Below are 15,285 nucleotides of genomic sequence, written 5' to 3'. Positions count from 1 at the left end.
TTAGAAATCTTCAACAGGTAGAAGAATCCTGGACACAAAGCCAGGAGGGCAAAATAGGAAGGAGGATGAGCCACCAGGATGAGTGAGACTAGGGTGGGGAAACCAGGAGAACAGGGAAGGCAGAAAGGGGAGACAGGAAGAGGAGGACGGACAGAGTCAAGGGCTGAGACAGAGGGATGAAGGACGGGCCTTGGGACACAGAGGCAGAGGCGGAAAGTACAGAGGAGAGAGCCAAAGGGAGTCTTTCTTCCAAGCAGGCAAGCAAGGGAGGGAGCCTCAAGAAGGCTTCCAGGAGGTGGGATCCCCCCTAGTGGGAGCACCTCCAAAGTCACCCACCGGATCAGCCTCATCCCTAGGTTCTAGTGAGAAAGAAGAGCCTCCACAAAAGTGGGAACAATGGCTGGCCCCTGCTGCCTCTCTCTCCTCCTCCATCCTCTTCCCTCCAGACTTGCCACCCCCCTGCTCAGCCTGGTCCTGGCCAGGGAGGGGCCCAGGTGAAGCTGGGGGATGGGTGGGGCCCTGGGACATTCTGTTCTTTTTTACACCATTGACTGCCAGGCCAAGAATGTGTAACGTCCCCTGGTTTGGTCACGGGGTTGCAGGAATGTGGGCACTGAGAGGTAGCCTAGGGGCCAAGCAGGGTACTGTGGGTAAAGACTGGGAGACTGGGAGCCCAGGGAAAGGCAGGGACAGAGAGCACTGAGAGGGCAAAAAAGGGATGCGTCATTTTGGGTGTCTGGGAGGAAGAGGGTGCACATGGTCCAAGTCTACACTGCTGTGGAAGAGAGATAATTAGTTGGGGCTGTTTTTCTCCAAGACCTCTGTTCAATTATAATGCAGCCAAATAGTAAAGATGGAAGCAGTGAGTGTGTGGAAAGGGAAGGGTCAGAGAATCTAGCCCCAAAAGAAGACCCAAGGAGACACAGGAGATCCATTCACATAGCTCAGGCCCTTTGCAAGTCAGATCTACCACCCTTGGGTCCTGCAGCAGGCAGCCCAGAGTGCAGGAGTGTGGTCACTGGCTCTTCCTGCCTCCCTCCCTCCAGCAGCAGGCCTGGGCATTCCAATGTGCTCCGACCTGCAAGCCCAGGCCTGCCTGAGCACTGATCTATGCTCATGGAAAGAAGCAGGCCTGCAAACAGGTAGTTGCAATATATAGTAAGATAAGGATATAGAGGCAGAGATAAGAACCAAGCACTCTGAGAGTCCAAGGGAGGCTCTCATTTCCAGGTGAGATCCCAGAGATGCTGGCCTCTCAACTGGATGGCAAAGAATGAGTTCACCAGGCAAAGATGGAAGGAGGGGCCTCTGGCTCAGGGTACAACCTGACCTTGTGGCTGCCTTGTGATTTCTAAAAGTAAGAGCAGGTGTTAATCAGGATTCTAAACCTCATCTGGTGGTTTCCCTTGCCATCTCTTGTGAAACCTCTCCTAGGAAAAGGAAAGATTGGCTTTTTCTTCACTTTCCAGAAAAAGAACTGGCCCTCCACAAAGATAAGCTGGTTTTCTGACCTGATGTCACAAAACCGAACAGCATCAGAGTTATAAACAGAATTCAGAATTCTTCTCCTCCTTGAGGGCTCTTCTGTACCTGGATTTGAAAGCCAGGAAGGGTCTGTTAAATTCCATGTAGAGACCATGATTTCATCAGTTCTTTGGGTACTGGACTGTCTCCTTGGGGCTGAGAAAAGCTCTCTCTGCACTGTCCCTGCCTCCCTGTGGAACCCAGACACCCCTAGATGAGTGAGGTCCGTAAATTAGGGTCCTACAAACAGATATGTGGCTCTCTAACTGTTTGATCTAGTAGGTGCTCAGAAGCACCCCCCTGCCTTTCCTGTTTGCTAGCTGGTGTCTGAAATCCAGCCATTAATGACAAACAGTCTTCATCTCAAGGGCTGAGAACTGCAAGGTCTGATCTGGAGAGTGTGGTGATCCTGGCACATCCTGCCAAGGTACAGGAGCAGCTTAGAGCCCACAGCATTGTAGATCCGGAATGGGCCAGAGCAAGCTTGTTGTGAGAAAAACAGAAAGCTGAGACCTGGCTTTTGTCAGGGCTCCATTTGAAATAATATCTTTTAAAAGTGTAGAAATAATACACAAATATATTTTGTCACAATCATTTCCCAGCAATACACAAGTAAAAGGAATAATAACTGTTTTTATTGCTTCATTTCTTTTCCTTCCCTCAGCCCAAAAAAGACCCACTATAATTTGTATATATGTCACTATCAAATTTTTCCCCCAGTACTGGGATTGAACCCAGAGGCACTCTACCACAGAGCTACATCCTCAGCCCTTTTTATTTTTTAGTTTGAGACAGGATCTCACTAAATTGCCCAGGCTGGCCTTGAACTTGTGATCTTCCTGCCTCAGCCTCTTGAGTCACTGGGATTATAAGCATGTCCCATCATGCCCAGACCTGTATCTTTTTGTGTGTCCTTATAGATTTATATGTATTTTCTTATATTAAATGTACAATTGTTTTCATGTGTGACCATGTTACAAATATTATTCTATGGCTTCCACTTTTGCTTTTAAACTGTGTGACTTTGGAACAGGCAATTTATCTCTCTGGGCCCCAGCATTCCCATTTGAAAAATGATAAGATAGGAAGAGGTGGGTAAGGCAGGCCAGATGGTTTCAGAGGCCTTGCTAGCCAACCTGAATATGGCCCATTGCTCAAGTCATGAGAGACTGAGGCCCAGAGAAGCAAAGTGACTTACCCACAGTCACTCAGAAGTTGAAGTAGGGCCAGAATGAAAACCAAGCCTCCTCCCCGTGCAGCATCACCACCCTCAATTCCGCTTCCAAGCTCAACACTGCTTCCCTGACTTCCAGAAGTGTAGTCTTGGTTGGGGTTGTGGCTCCGTTGCCTAGCATGTGTGAGGCACTGGATTTGAACCTCAGCACCACATAAAAATAAATAAAGGTTTAAAAAAAGCCCACATGACAGAAGTGGAGTCTTATTGTATGGGAAGTTGGGGGTCTTACTGATCTTATCTAGGAAGCACCCACTTTCTAGGGCTCCTCTCAGCCTCTCCCAGAGTCCCAGCCCTGTCCAAACTTCAGCCACCTTCTAATTCTTGGTATGGCCATAAAATGTACAAAGGTTGCCTAGAAGCCAGGAGCGGTGGCACACACCTGTGATCCCAGTGGCTGGGGAGGCTTAGACAGGAGGATGGAGAGTTCAAATCAGCCTCAGCAATGGCAAGGTGCTAAGCAACTATGAGACCCTGTCTCTAAATAAAATACAAAATAGGGCTGGGGATGTGGCTCAGTGGTTGAGCGCCTCTGAGTTCAATCCCTGGTCCCCCCCCCACCCCAAAAAAATAAGGTTGCATGGAAAGAACTGAACTTTATCAGCAGGATAAAGATTATGAGTTGGAAGTTTTTCCTGCCTCTTGTGCTCCAGGGACAGACAATGATAGAAGGAATCATTCTCCTCCACACTCTCAGGGAGAGCCTATCTCAGTACTTGCTGCTCTTTACTATGATTATGCTAGAGAAAGCCAGAGTGTGTGTGCATACTTACATATGTATGCATCATGTTGTGAGTTTTCTGAGGACAGGGACCTAGGTCTATAGGTCACTATTTGTTGATCCACTCTGCAGAGGACAGCAGAATTAGCCTCTTTTTGGTAAGGCCCAAGATTTATTTTTGACAGAGAGGCTTGTGCAAAAAATGAGAAAGAAGACCCCAAACATCTAACATCCTAATTTCCTCTGATAAATCATTTATTTGTGAATTATTAATTTACCTAAATTTCCCTCACTTTTTCCTTTGCAGCCTATATCGTTTCTAGAGTAAAAATTAGTTAATTACATGCAACTATTTTTTGTTGTTGTTACTGGGATTAAATCCAGGGGCTCTTTACCACTGAGCTATATCCCCAGCCTTTTCTTAAAATCTTAGTTTGAAACATATGTAAAATTGTGGATGTGTAACCGACGTGATTCTGCAATCTGCATTTGGGGTAAAATTGGGAGTTCATAACCCACTTCAATCTAATGTATGAAATATGTCAAGAGCTTTGTAATGTTGTGAACAACCAATAAAAAAATAAATAAAAAAAAATCTTAGTTTGAAACAAGGTTCTCTCTAAGTTGCTGAGGCTAGCCTCGAACTTGCGATCCTCCTGCCTCAGCTTCCTACAGGGATTACAGGCATGTGCCAACAAATCTGGCTAAATACAACTCTTTAGTCTTACCACTTAGAACTAATTAGCTGCTCCACCCTGGGATACATACTGGGGAAAACAGCAATCCTTTTATCTTTATTTATGGGATATGAATCTAAAACGATGGACAGAAAATCCCTCCCTTTCACTTTTAGTCTCGTCCAGATAGGGTCTGGAAAAATGCTTAGAAGTTCACCATTAAAAATTTATTCCCTTGGTTAAGACAAGGCTTATCACCCTCCGCACTACTGACATTTTGAGCCAGATAATTCTTTGTTGTGGAGGGATGGCCTGTGCATTATGGGATATTTAGCAGCATCTTGGCTTCTATGCCCTAGAAAATGGTAGTACCTCCAAAACAGGTGCAACCAAAAATGTCTGAAGATGTTGCCCAATGTCTTCTGGGGGGCAAATTCACCCAGTTGAGAACAACGGTAGAGAAAGTCAGCCCTCATCAGTTATATTCGTTTTTCAGTGTTTGCCAGACCCTATCCAAGGGCACCAGCAGTGTGGGACAGAAGAGAGAAAGAAAGAACATTTGAAAGACTCTCTTCATACTGATCTCCTTTTGCAATTCTTCAAGGGCCTGTGGGAAGAAGGACCTCTCAGTAACCTGCTCTGAAGAAGGCCTGGGAGGAGACCCCACTGTCACTTGTGTTATTATTGCTATGGTTTTGTTTGGGGTACCAATGGATTGAATCCAGGGGGGCAGTTAGCCACTGAGCCACATCCCCAGCCATTCTTATTTTTATTTTATTTTTTTTATTTTGGGACAGGGCTTCTCTAAATTGCTGAGGCTGGCTTTGATCTTCCAATCCTGTCTCAACCTCCCGAGCCACTGAGATTACAGGCATGTACCACCACATCACTTTCATATGTTCTAAGTGTGTATGGGACACCCAGTCTGGGTCTGGTGCTGCCCAATGGACCTCAGTAAAACTTCAAAGGAAGCTGGAAAAGAACATGAAAGGAAAAAAGTGAAGATGGTACCCTGCCCACAATAAATCATGGATTTTTTTGTCTTTGTGAGTCTCTGTCCTCCAACGGTCGATTGGGTAGGCATAATAGCTATTTATTGATGTGTCTGTCATAGGCCAGGTAGGAAATATGAAACACTCTTCCAAATGGAAAAAAAATAACAAGGAATTGGTATATGGGTAATGGAATAGCTGAGAAACCAAAAGAGACAGTAAGAAAGTAATAGAGCAGGAAGCAGCTTCCCTCCTTTAGGCTGGAAGACAGAAGGGTATCCCAGCATTAGAGACCAAGAAGCTCGCAAAGCTATTAAGCAGGAACTAAATAGTGGGGACTCCCCAGTAGGAAATGGGATTGTGGAAGGAGTGTAGAAAGAAATATAACCAGCCACAAGTGATGCCAGAAAACAGAATGGGAGAGATGGCCTGGCGTCTTCTCTCCTCACCCACTTGTCATTTGCCAGTGCCTCCTATTGGCTGAACCTATGCAGAAGCCAGAGTAAAAGGAGTCTGGGAAATGTAGTTCCCAATACAGGGAAAGGGTGGAGAACAGATACCAAAGTGAATCAGCTGCTTACTGGCACAAGAAAAGAAGCCCAGTTCAGCCTGCGGAGGTTAATAAGGATCTGAGAGAGTGGTTATCTGAGCCTGCAAAGGGCATGCAGCAACCTTTTTTAGTGCAAGAAATGTTCTAGAGGGACACATAGAATCTTTGAGGTTGAAAATTCACCAATTCGGGCTGGGGATGTGGCTCAAGCGGTAGCGCGCTCACCTGGCATTCGTGCGGCCCGGGTTCTATCTTCAGCACCACGTACAAACAAAGATGTTGTGTCCGCCGAAAACTAAAAAAATAAAAAAATTTAAAAAAAATTTAAAAAAAGACTTACATGAGCAAAAAGCCTTGAAATGTCAGTATCCTACTAAGGAATAATCAGCCTTTAAAAAAAAAGAAAAGAAAAAAGAAAATTCACCAATTCATATTTCCTACCTGTATGTATAAGATTTGTGTACTTCATGCACTTCATTCATGTTTTACCTCAACTAAAAGAAAAGAGTCCCTTTCTTTCAGAGTAAAAGCCTGAAATATTTTCAAATGAAATGACATGATGTCTTGAATGTGCTTCATAATAATCAAGGGGGATTAACAGAGCATGTATGTTAGTGAGGGAAGGAGGCATACAAAGAAATAAAACTGACCGTGAGTTGAAGGGGTAATGAGGACATAGCAGGTCCCAATATTATTTTTTTCCCTTTGTTTATTATGTTATAAAATTTCCATAATAAAAATTTTTTTTAAAGTGAAAAAAGGATTTAAAGCCACTAGATACCCATTCCTTTATGCATTTAAGAGCTCAGGGTGAGCCCAATGCCCTAGATCTGGAAAGAGCTGCAGCCCTGAGCAGTGCCCACTGTCTAGATACTTCTTCCCTCTCCAGGAAGCCATGGCTCATTCATATCCACAGTTGCCAACGGCATGCAGGTGTTGGCCTGCAGGTGAGGAGAGAGCTCCTCACAGAGTCTAACACTCAGGCAGATCCCTTCAGTCTTTGTAACATCTCCTCCCCATACTCCTGCACCAACATTTCCTGTCTCCTCCACTAAGAGCCTGCATGGCCATCTACCAACCAGGGTAAAGATGAGTGCTGAACAGAGGTTGTCAGGGACAAGTACAGGTGACCTATCTCAAGGGAAAAATTAGCCCCCTCATCCCAAAGGAGACACCTCTGAGTTACAAGGAGGCAGTGTGGTTGCTGAAATGATCTGGGACCTGGAAATCAGGAGCTCTGGACCCTGGTCCAGTTCATGGACCGGTTAAGCAAGGTGCACGTTGTTCATTTATTCCATAAATCTGTATTGGGCACGTATGAGTCAGCGTATGCTAGACTCAAACATTTGGTTCCAGTCACTGCAGAGTCTACTAAGAAAGCAGGGTACAGAGACAGCTTTCCTAGAGGCGTAGCTGGTCTAGCAGATGCTTCCCAGAGCCAGAGTGTCTCCTCAAGCACAGACCGGAGTTAGCCAAGAGCACTGAAACTTGGAGACCCAAGAGGCTGGCGGCAACACTGCAAACAGCCCTGGGGGAGGGTTAATAGGTTGAAAGAAGATGGTGGAAAGAAAGGGGGCAGGCACCAGGCTAAAGAACCTTGGAATCTGGGTCTCCTGTACCTGGCACCCTGAGCCTCAGTCTCCTCCTGAAGGTGAGGGGGCTGCACTTGGGTGAGGAAGCTGGGACTAGGCTTCCCAGCAGCATGCCCAGCTGTGCCCACTCATCAGGAACTCGGACTGCACATCCTCTCCACTCTCTCTGGGCTCAGGACCAGCTGCACTCTCTCAAGTCGCCTAGTGGGTTGGGTCAGCAGGGTGGAGACCCATCTGACTTGCTATCCCTTCTAGTTTGTCTTAAAAAGTCACAGAGCAGGGCAGACACGCAGGCCTCTGCCAAGAGGGAATTCTGGGTTCCAGACAGCTACATTCTGCTGCTTGTTCCTGAGTCTCTGCTCAATGCACTCCGGCGGTCCCTGGAACCTCCATTTTTCAGATCTGGCACCCATCTATCTGTACACTCCCCTGGTTCCAGGCTCTTGGAGGCCTGTCCATGGTCTGTTGCCCCTTTCCCACCAGCTGGGCCCTCCTGTTCTGGCAGCCCTTCTCTCCTGGTCAGGCTTCCGAAGAAGGGAGGAGGCCGGGTTCCGGGCCTGCTGTCCTCACGTGCTTTCCCGGCCACCCCCTCCCGCCCCGCATCTAGGCAGCCAAGCCTGTTCCTCTTCCCCCATTGCGATTGCGACAGGCCGGTCTTAGCTCCCAGCGCTCCCTGTCCCCGCCCCCGCGGCCGGCGAGCTCCACTCCCACTTCCTGAGCCTGGCCGCTGGAGCCCTGGAGGCCAGGCCCGGCCGCTCCCGGCCCCGGGGGGCACGTCGGCCCAGCCGCTGGGCTTGGGAAGCAGCCGCCATCGCCGCTTTGGACGTATAGGCTTCCCACCTTCCTCCCAGGCCTCCACACGCCTGGTCGACGGGTCCAGTGGCCGCCATGCGCCTGCCCTGGGCGGTCTTTCCCTGCGGCCTGGCCTGGGGGTCACTCCTGCTGGGCCTCTGCGGGCTCCTAGTGACATCCCAGCCCCAGCTGGTGAGGGAGGGGCCCAGTGGCTGGTGATGGTAGGGAAGAGGGTGTGAGCAGCCTGCTCTCCAGTCCCTCTGCCCTCCCAAGCTGACCCCTGACTCATTCTTCTCCCTCACCTCCTTCTCCCCTTGAAGGTGCCCCCATACAGATCGAAGAACCAAACCTGCTGGGACCAGGAAAAGGAGTACTACGAGCCCAAGCATCAGCTCTGCTGCTCCCGCTGCCCCCCAGGTGAGAGGCGGTGGTCCCAGGAAGCCTGGGGCATGGAGGTGGGTTAGAGGAAAGGTGGACATTGTCCACAATGAGTGTCCATAGTGACAGTGAGAAACATCAGCGGTTTCATATGCAGGCACTGAGATTCGCCCTCTTCAGTGGGGCTCTTAGTCCTTTTCCTCACTGAAAAGTAGCTGGACCGCCATGTAGGATGCAGGGGGCAAGGAGACTGAGGATAGGCTTGGAGTCACCAAGCAAGCAAGCAGCAGAGGTGATGGTGGAATGCCGGCTGTCCTGATGCCCTGTTGCTGCCCCACTCATATCCTAGGCACCTATGTCACAGCTGAATGCAACCATAGCCAGGACACACATTGTGCCATGTGCGCTGAAAACTCCTACAATGAGCACTGGAACCACCTCACCATCTGCCAGATGTGCCGTCCCTGTGACCCAGGTGAGTGGAGATGTGCTCGGGATTGGGACTTCCTGGAGCATAGCCCTTCTCTGAGCTTTCCCATCTCCCCACCAGTGCTGGGCTTCAGGGAGGTTGCGCCTTGCACCAGCCATCGCAAAACTGAGTGCCGCTGCCAGCCAGGAATGTTCTGTGCCCAACGAGCCCCTGAGTGTGTGTTTTGTGATCTACTTTCAGAGTGCCCGCCCGGCACTGAAGTCGAGCTTAAAGGTCAGAGGTCACTGAGGGCAGATAACAAAAGGAGGCTGAGTGTTGAGCTTGAGTGAGGGCAGGGAGCATGGAACTGTGCCATGGTCAATGCCAGGTAGTCTGGGCATAAAATGCTTCTTCTCATTCCATGCAAAAGATTCACAGAAGGGGTTTGCAGGGAAATGGAATTGGGATGGGTGCTGGAGCACAGGGGGCTCCTCTCAGCATTGAGGAAGCATGGGCAAAATGGCAGGCAGCAGAGCAGAGCTGGGGAAGGTGAGCGCTACAACACAGGGTGGTTGGCAAACAGGAGACCCTTTATAGGGTCCTTTTGCCCATTCACCTGTGCTGGCCTTCCTTTCTCTTGCCAGATGAAATCAGGGAGGATGACAACAACTGTGTCCCCTGTAAGGCAGGACACTTCCAGAACACTTCCTCTCGCTACGCCCACTGCCAACCCCACACCAGGTGAGTGCCCCTGCCTATGCCTTTCTACCCTCAAAGAAGCCCAGCCGCTCCCATCCTTGATTCCATGCGCTCAGCTGGCCACTTCCACCCCTTGAGTTAGGCACTGGAGACAGGAGCAGGAGATCACAATCAATCCTCTTTCTTCTGCAGGTGTGAGGACCAAGGCCTTGTGGAAGAAGCTCCAGGCACCCCCGAATCTGACACAATCTGCATAAAACCACCAGAGCCACTGCCTCCTGAGATGCCAGGTGAGGGGTGAGGACTGAGGGACACAAGGTGGGGTCAGGACACTTTTTTTTTCCACATTTTTTTTATTGGTGCAGTATAGTTGTACATAATGATGGGATTTGTTGTTACCTGTTTGTACATACACACACTATAACAATATAATTTGTTCAATATCACTTCCCCCTCCCTCCCTGCCTTCATTCCCTACTCCCTTTCCTCTATGGACCTCCTTTTGATTTTCACGAGATCCCTTCCCACCCCACCTTTTTTTTCCTTTTTCCTCTCTAGCTTCCGCATATGAGAGAAAAATATGACCCCTGACTTTTTGCATTTAGCTTACTTCACTTAACTTAATGATGTCTAGTTGCATACATTTTCCTGCAAATAACAATTTCATTTTCTTTTTCTGAATAAAACTCCACTGTGTGTGTGTATATATATATATATATATATATATATATATATATATATATATATATCACATTTTCTTTATCCATTCATTCGTTGATGGGCACCTAAGCTGGTTCCATAGTTTGGCTACAGTGAATTGTGCTGCTAAAAACAAGGGTATGCATGTATCACTGTAGTATGATGACTTTAATTCTTCAGAGTAAATATAAAGTAGTGGAATAGCTGGGTCAGTATGGTGGCTCTATGCCTAGTCTTTTGAGGAACCTCCACACTGATTTCCAAGTGGATTTACTAATTAACAACAATGTAAAAGTGTTCCTTTTTCTCCACATCCTCTCCAGAATTTATTATTATTTGTATTTTTGAGGACTGCCATTCTGACCGGTACACACACACTTTTAAAGTTATATATAATAAGATGCCAAGAAATACTCCAACACTGAGATTTAATTATAGCTGACATATAGCTTCCATTTATTGAGAACTATGTCAGGCAATCTAAACATTTCCATTCACTATCTCATTTAATCCTCTTAATGATTCTACAAAGGAGATCCTATTATTATCCTCACTGACAGAATGCAGAAATGGAAATCAAAGAAATTAAGTGACTTACCCAAGATCACTCAGGTGGTAACTGGAATTATTAAGATCTGTATTTAGGTCTTTCTTACTCTAAATTCCGTGCCATAATGTATGCACACCGTGGAAAATTAGAAAATTCAGAATAAGCAAAACTAAAGCAAAACAAACTTACTCACAGAGCCATTGCTTAGCATATTCACTCTTATTATTTTGATATATATTCTCCCAGACATTTTCTTGTGCATATGTATACATATAAATTTTTAACTAAAATGGAGTGATTTTAATATTTTATAACGTAATTATTCTTTTCTTTCCTTTTCTTTTCCTTTTTTGGTACTGGGGATTGAACCCCAGAGACCTTACTCATGCTAAGCACAGCTCTCACATTAAGCTATACCCCAACCCCTGTAACCTGATTTTTCACTCAACAGTATATCCTAAATATCTTTCTATGTCCTCTCAGAATTTTTAATTATGTATCAAATACAACTGACATGTTAGAGCTAGAAATGACTAGAGAGTATATAAGCTAACCTGCTTATTTTGTGTATGAAAATTTGATATTTAAATAAATGATATGACTTAAAATCACACCATGGGGAAGAAACCCAGGTGTAACATATACAGCAGCAATCCCAGCTCCTCTGCAGTGGTCTGTATGTAAGATGGCCAAGTCCACAGAAATGTGGCTCTACCCTGTGTCCTGAATGTCTTTATAACCCCAAGACTAACCCTCCCCTACTGCCTCCCACCCACCACTTCCAGCCCTTTGAAAACCAGCTGCCCAAGCTCCCATCTCTCACCCACAAGGCAGCCCCATTGGTGGTCTCTGAGCAAGAGGCATGTACACTACCTAAGCATCTCTCTCCACAACAGGGTCTCTGTGGCTGTCAAGAGGTCCTCCCCAAGCCCAGCTTAGTTCCCTTCTCCACAACCCAAGGGAAATGGCTCTAATTCTACATTATGACCAGAGCAAAAAAGTTGCTCCCCCTTTTCTCTGAGTTGCCAGAGAACAGGAAGCCTCCTCCTTGGCTTCCTCCCCCTCTGCCCTTCCGGCCATCATCACACACGCACACCACCCGCCCCATCTGTTGTCCTGGCAGGAACCATGCTGGTGCTGGCCATCCTGCTGCCATTGGTCTCCTTTCTGCTCCTCACCACTGTCCTCGCCTGCACCTGGAAGAGTCATCCCTCTCTCTGCAGGAAACTGGGTAGGAAGGAGCTGCCCTCAGCTCCCGCATGGATGGTTGGGAGTCGGGAGGGACATTCAACTTCCCCAGTGCAAACTCTTCTACCTCCTCCCACCCCCTCAAAGCTCTTAATGCCTGTCCCACAAAATAAATGTCATTCTCTCCACATAAGCCCTCATTCTGAGGCAGGGGACAGAGTAATAACAGCCTGTTCTTTCTGGGATCCCAGGATGGGCAGCAACACAGGAGGATGGGGTGTGGCGGGGGGAAAGGCTAGGGGCTGGAGGCCTTTCACCCATTTCATTTTGCATTGCAGGATCCCTGCTCAAGACGCATCCAGAGGTAATGGGGGAGGCTGAGAAGACAGCAAGAAGGGGCGGAGGTGATGAGGTACAGCGGGGAGCAGACCAGAAAAACTCTTCAGGCTTCAACATTCATTCATTCAACTAATAGTTTATTAAGCCATGTACCAGGCACTGTGCTAGGAAATGGGGGTACAGCAGTGAGCAAAGGAAAGCACCACCCCTCCTAGAGTTTACATGCTGGGGAATAAGAATTATAAACCAAGTATCAGGTTAATATAATACTAAATGAAGCAGGGAAGGGGGACAGTGGCAAAGGATGGGGTATGTTATTTTAAACAGAGTGGGCAGGGAAGGCCTCTCTGGTAGCTCCTATTTGTGCAGAGAAGAAATGAGGGAGCCCGCCAGAGAGGTGTCTTGGGGAAAGTGCTCGAGGAAGTGGGGGGAGCATCAAGTGCAAAGGCCCTGAGGAAGGGGGCATGGTGAGGAGCAGAAACTGGTAGTGAATTGCCAAAGCATGGCATAGGATATAAAAGATGGGGATCTCTGTCATTCATCATTGGTTGATTCTCTGTCTCTCTTCCATAGGGGGAGGAATCCCCTTCGTGTCCTCCTCCGAAAGCCAACCCACATTTCCCTGACCTGGTAGAGCCACTTCTGCCCAACCCTGGAGACTTGTCCCCAGCCCCTGGCGGGCCCCCACCAACTCCAGCTTTGGAGGAAGTGGTGCTACAACAGCAGAGCCCTCTGATCCAGACCAGGGAGTTGGAGGCTGAGTCTGGGGAGCAAGGCCATGTGGCCCACGGTGAGTGAACCTGGGCAGGCCAGCAGGGAGAAGGGAGTGTGGAGAAGAAGGGATGTTAAAGAAGCAAAAGGAGGGATGGTAGCATGGAGGGGAAATATGGCCAGATGAAACAAAAAGACCAAAGCAGAGTCAAGACAGAGTTCCTGACAACCAGCCAGAGTGTCACAGTTAGAGAGAGGAAGAGCAAAAAACTCAGAAACAGAAATATACCTAGAGCTCAAGAAGCCAGTAGCAAATGGGAGAAGGGACAGGAAGGGAAGAGCGGGAGGCTGGAAGATTTCAGGGAGCAGCAGTCTGCTCCTTGATGGGGCATTCCTTCACCAGGCTCCCTTGACCTCTCTCATTCCACTTCCCTTCCCCCAGGTGCCAATGGTATTCATGTCACCGGTGGCTCTGTGACTGTCACTGGCAACATCTACATCTATAATGGTCCAGTACTGGGGGGAACACGGGGTCCTGGAGACCCCACAGCTCCCCCTGAGCCTCCATACCCCATTCCTGAAGAGGGTGCCCCTGTATCTTCTGAACTCTCTACACCCTACCAAGAAGATGGGAAAGCTTGGCATCTGGCTGAGACAGAGACAATGGGGTGCCATGCCCTCTAACAGGGGCCCAAGGAGCTAGTTGGTTACCCATGTCAGACGGTGTCTGAGAAACACAAGGAAAAGAGAGGCCCAAGAGCACCTTCTCCTCGGAGGCTGCCTACCCACACAGAACTCGCATGGAGCCTGCGCAGGGCTCTGAGAAACAGAGCTTTAAAGGACCGGGCCTCAGACACCTCTTGGAGAGCAGGGTCACGTACTCGCTGGGTCCAGTGCCCACTACAGGACTCTCACCACTGCCTGAGCAAGCCCAAGACCTTATTACAGACCCACCTGCCCACTGGGGCTGCAGCAGCTCAGCCTCACGCACGGACTGGGCATATGACGCTAAACTTCTGCCCACTGTGGCACTCTGCCACCCAAAGCATGGCACACAGGGAAGGCAGTCACATGTTCACTTGCAAGGACATCCTGGGACCTGTAAAGGATTTGTGGTGCTCATCCCCGAGTTCCAGAGGCCCTTTGAGGGCCCATACTTCATGTGAACTGAGATGGACCCTGAATGAAGATGAAGTTATATGGAGGACCATCCCTCCTCTCACCTCCTGGAGGAGAGGAAAGCAAGACAATGAAAACTGGGGTTTGGGAAGGGTTACTAGGTATGGGGGAGAGTTTGGGAAGAGGGAAAAAATGGCAAGTATATTTATGAATTTAACCACATGCAAATAAAGAGGAGATTGAGATTCAAATAATTTATTTTCTTGGGATTTTTGGAGGGTGGTACCAGGAATTGAACTCAGGGGCACTCAACCACTGAGCCACATTCCTAACCCTATTTTGAATTTTATCAGAGACAAGGTCCACTGAGTTGCTTAGTGCCTCGCTAAATTCCTGAGGCTGCCTTTGAACTTGGGATCCTTCTGCCTCAGCCTCCCAAACTGCTGGGATTATAGGCCTGTGCTACCACGCCTGGCTAGCTTCTTGGGATTTAAATAGAAACCTAATCCATCAGGGCAATATCAAAGGCAAAGGTCAAGATATTAAAATATAGTTAACCCCACAAAGGTATTTCTGTGAGAAACCCACATGTGTAATTCAGATAATAAGGTAATAACACAACTTTGGTCAGAAATTGCCAACATGTCAGGTAGGATTCTAAATACTTTATTAATTTATTTAATCCTCACAAATTATTTATCCTCACAACTCCATGAGGCAGATATTACTCCTGTTTAACAAATGAGGAAACTGAGGTACAGTTTTTAAAAAAATTTAAAGATCTCATTTCTTTATCTCTTACAAAGACAAAGTACCTAAGAATGAACTTAATAAGAAATGCTAACTTTCTAGGGAGAATGGGTACTAGAGATTTAACCCAGGGGTGCTCTACCACTGAGCTACATCCCCAGCTTTCCCCCTTTTTTTGAGACAGGATCTCCCTAAATTGCTGAGGCTGGCCTTGAACTTGCAATCCTCCTGCCTCAGCCTCCCAAATCACTGGGATTATAGGCATGTGCCACCACACCTGGCCTGCCTGATTTTAAAGACAATAAATTTAGCCAAAAATGGCAAAGCCAGGTTGTGCACTCAATCTGGCTCTAAAGGCCTC

At 47.8% G+C, this 15,285-nt stretch overlaps 2 protein-coding genes across 3 annotated transcripts in view; one reads left to right on the top strand and one right to left on the bottom strand.

The window, feature by feature from the left end:
- Positions 1 to 5,087: 5,087 nt before the first annotated feature.
- Vamp1 (vesicle associated membrane protein 1) overlaps positions 5,088 to 15,285 on the bottom strand; it is a 77,442-nt gene continuing 67,244 nt past the window's right edge. Inside the window, exons 5-6 of the mRNA XM_077798494.1 lie at positions 5,924 to 5,993; positions 5,088 to 5,128 (exon numbers count right to left, since the gene is read on the bottom strand). Of these exons, the coding sequence (XP_077654620.1) occupies positions 5,953 to 5,993 (41 nt within the window). The 3' untranslated portion in view covers positions 5,088 to 5,128; positions 5,924 to 5,952. The remainder of the gene's footprint in view (positions 5,129 to 5,923; positions 5,994 to 15,285) is intronic.
- On the top strand, positions 7,961 to 14,412 carry Ltbr (lymphotoxin beta receptor). 2 transcript variants are annotated; one of them, XM_026403312.2, is made up of 10 exons: positions 7,961 to 8,274; positions 8,403 to 8,499; positions 8,810 to 8,935; positions 9,011 to 9,163; positions 9,514 to 9,610; positions 9,761 to 9,858; positions 11,941 to 12,048; positions 12,344 to 12,369; positions 12,918 to 13,134; positions 13,498 to 14,412. In XM_026403312.2, exons 1-10 carry the CDS (start codon positions 8,179 to 8,181, stop codon positions 13,737 to 13,739), a joined length of 1,260 nt encoding a protein of 419 aa, XP_026259097.1. In that variant the 5' UTR covers positions 7,961 to 8,178; the 3' UTR covers positions 13,740 to 14,412. The 2 variants fall into 2 exon arrangements, with proteins under 2 accessions (XP_026259097.1, XP_026259096.1); XM_026403311.2 differs by having other exon boundaries at positions 12,344 to 12,417.

Source organism: Urocitellus parryii, chromosome 5 (assembly GCF_045843805.1).
Source record: "Urocitellus parryii isolate mUroPar1 chromosome 5, mUroPar1.hap1, whole genome shotgun sequence".
Lineage (NCBI taxonomy): Eukaryota > Metazoa > Chordata > Mammalia > Rodentia > Sciuridae > Urocitellus > Urocitellus parryii.
This window is presented reverse-complemented; position numbering and strand designations above follow the sequence as displayed.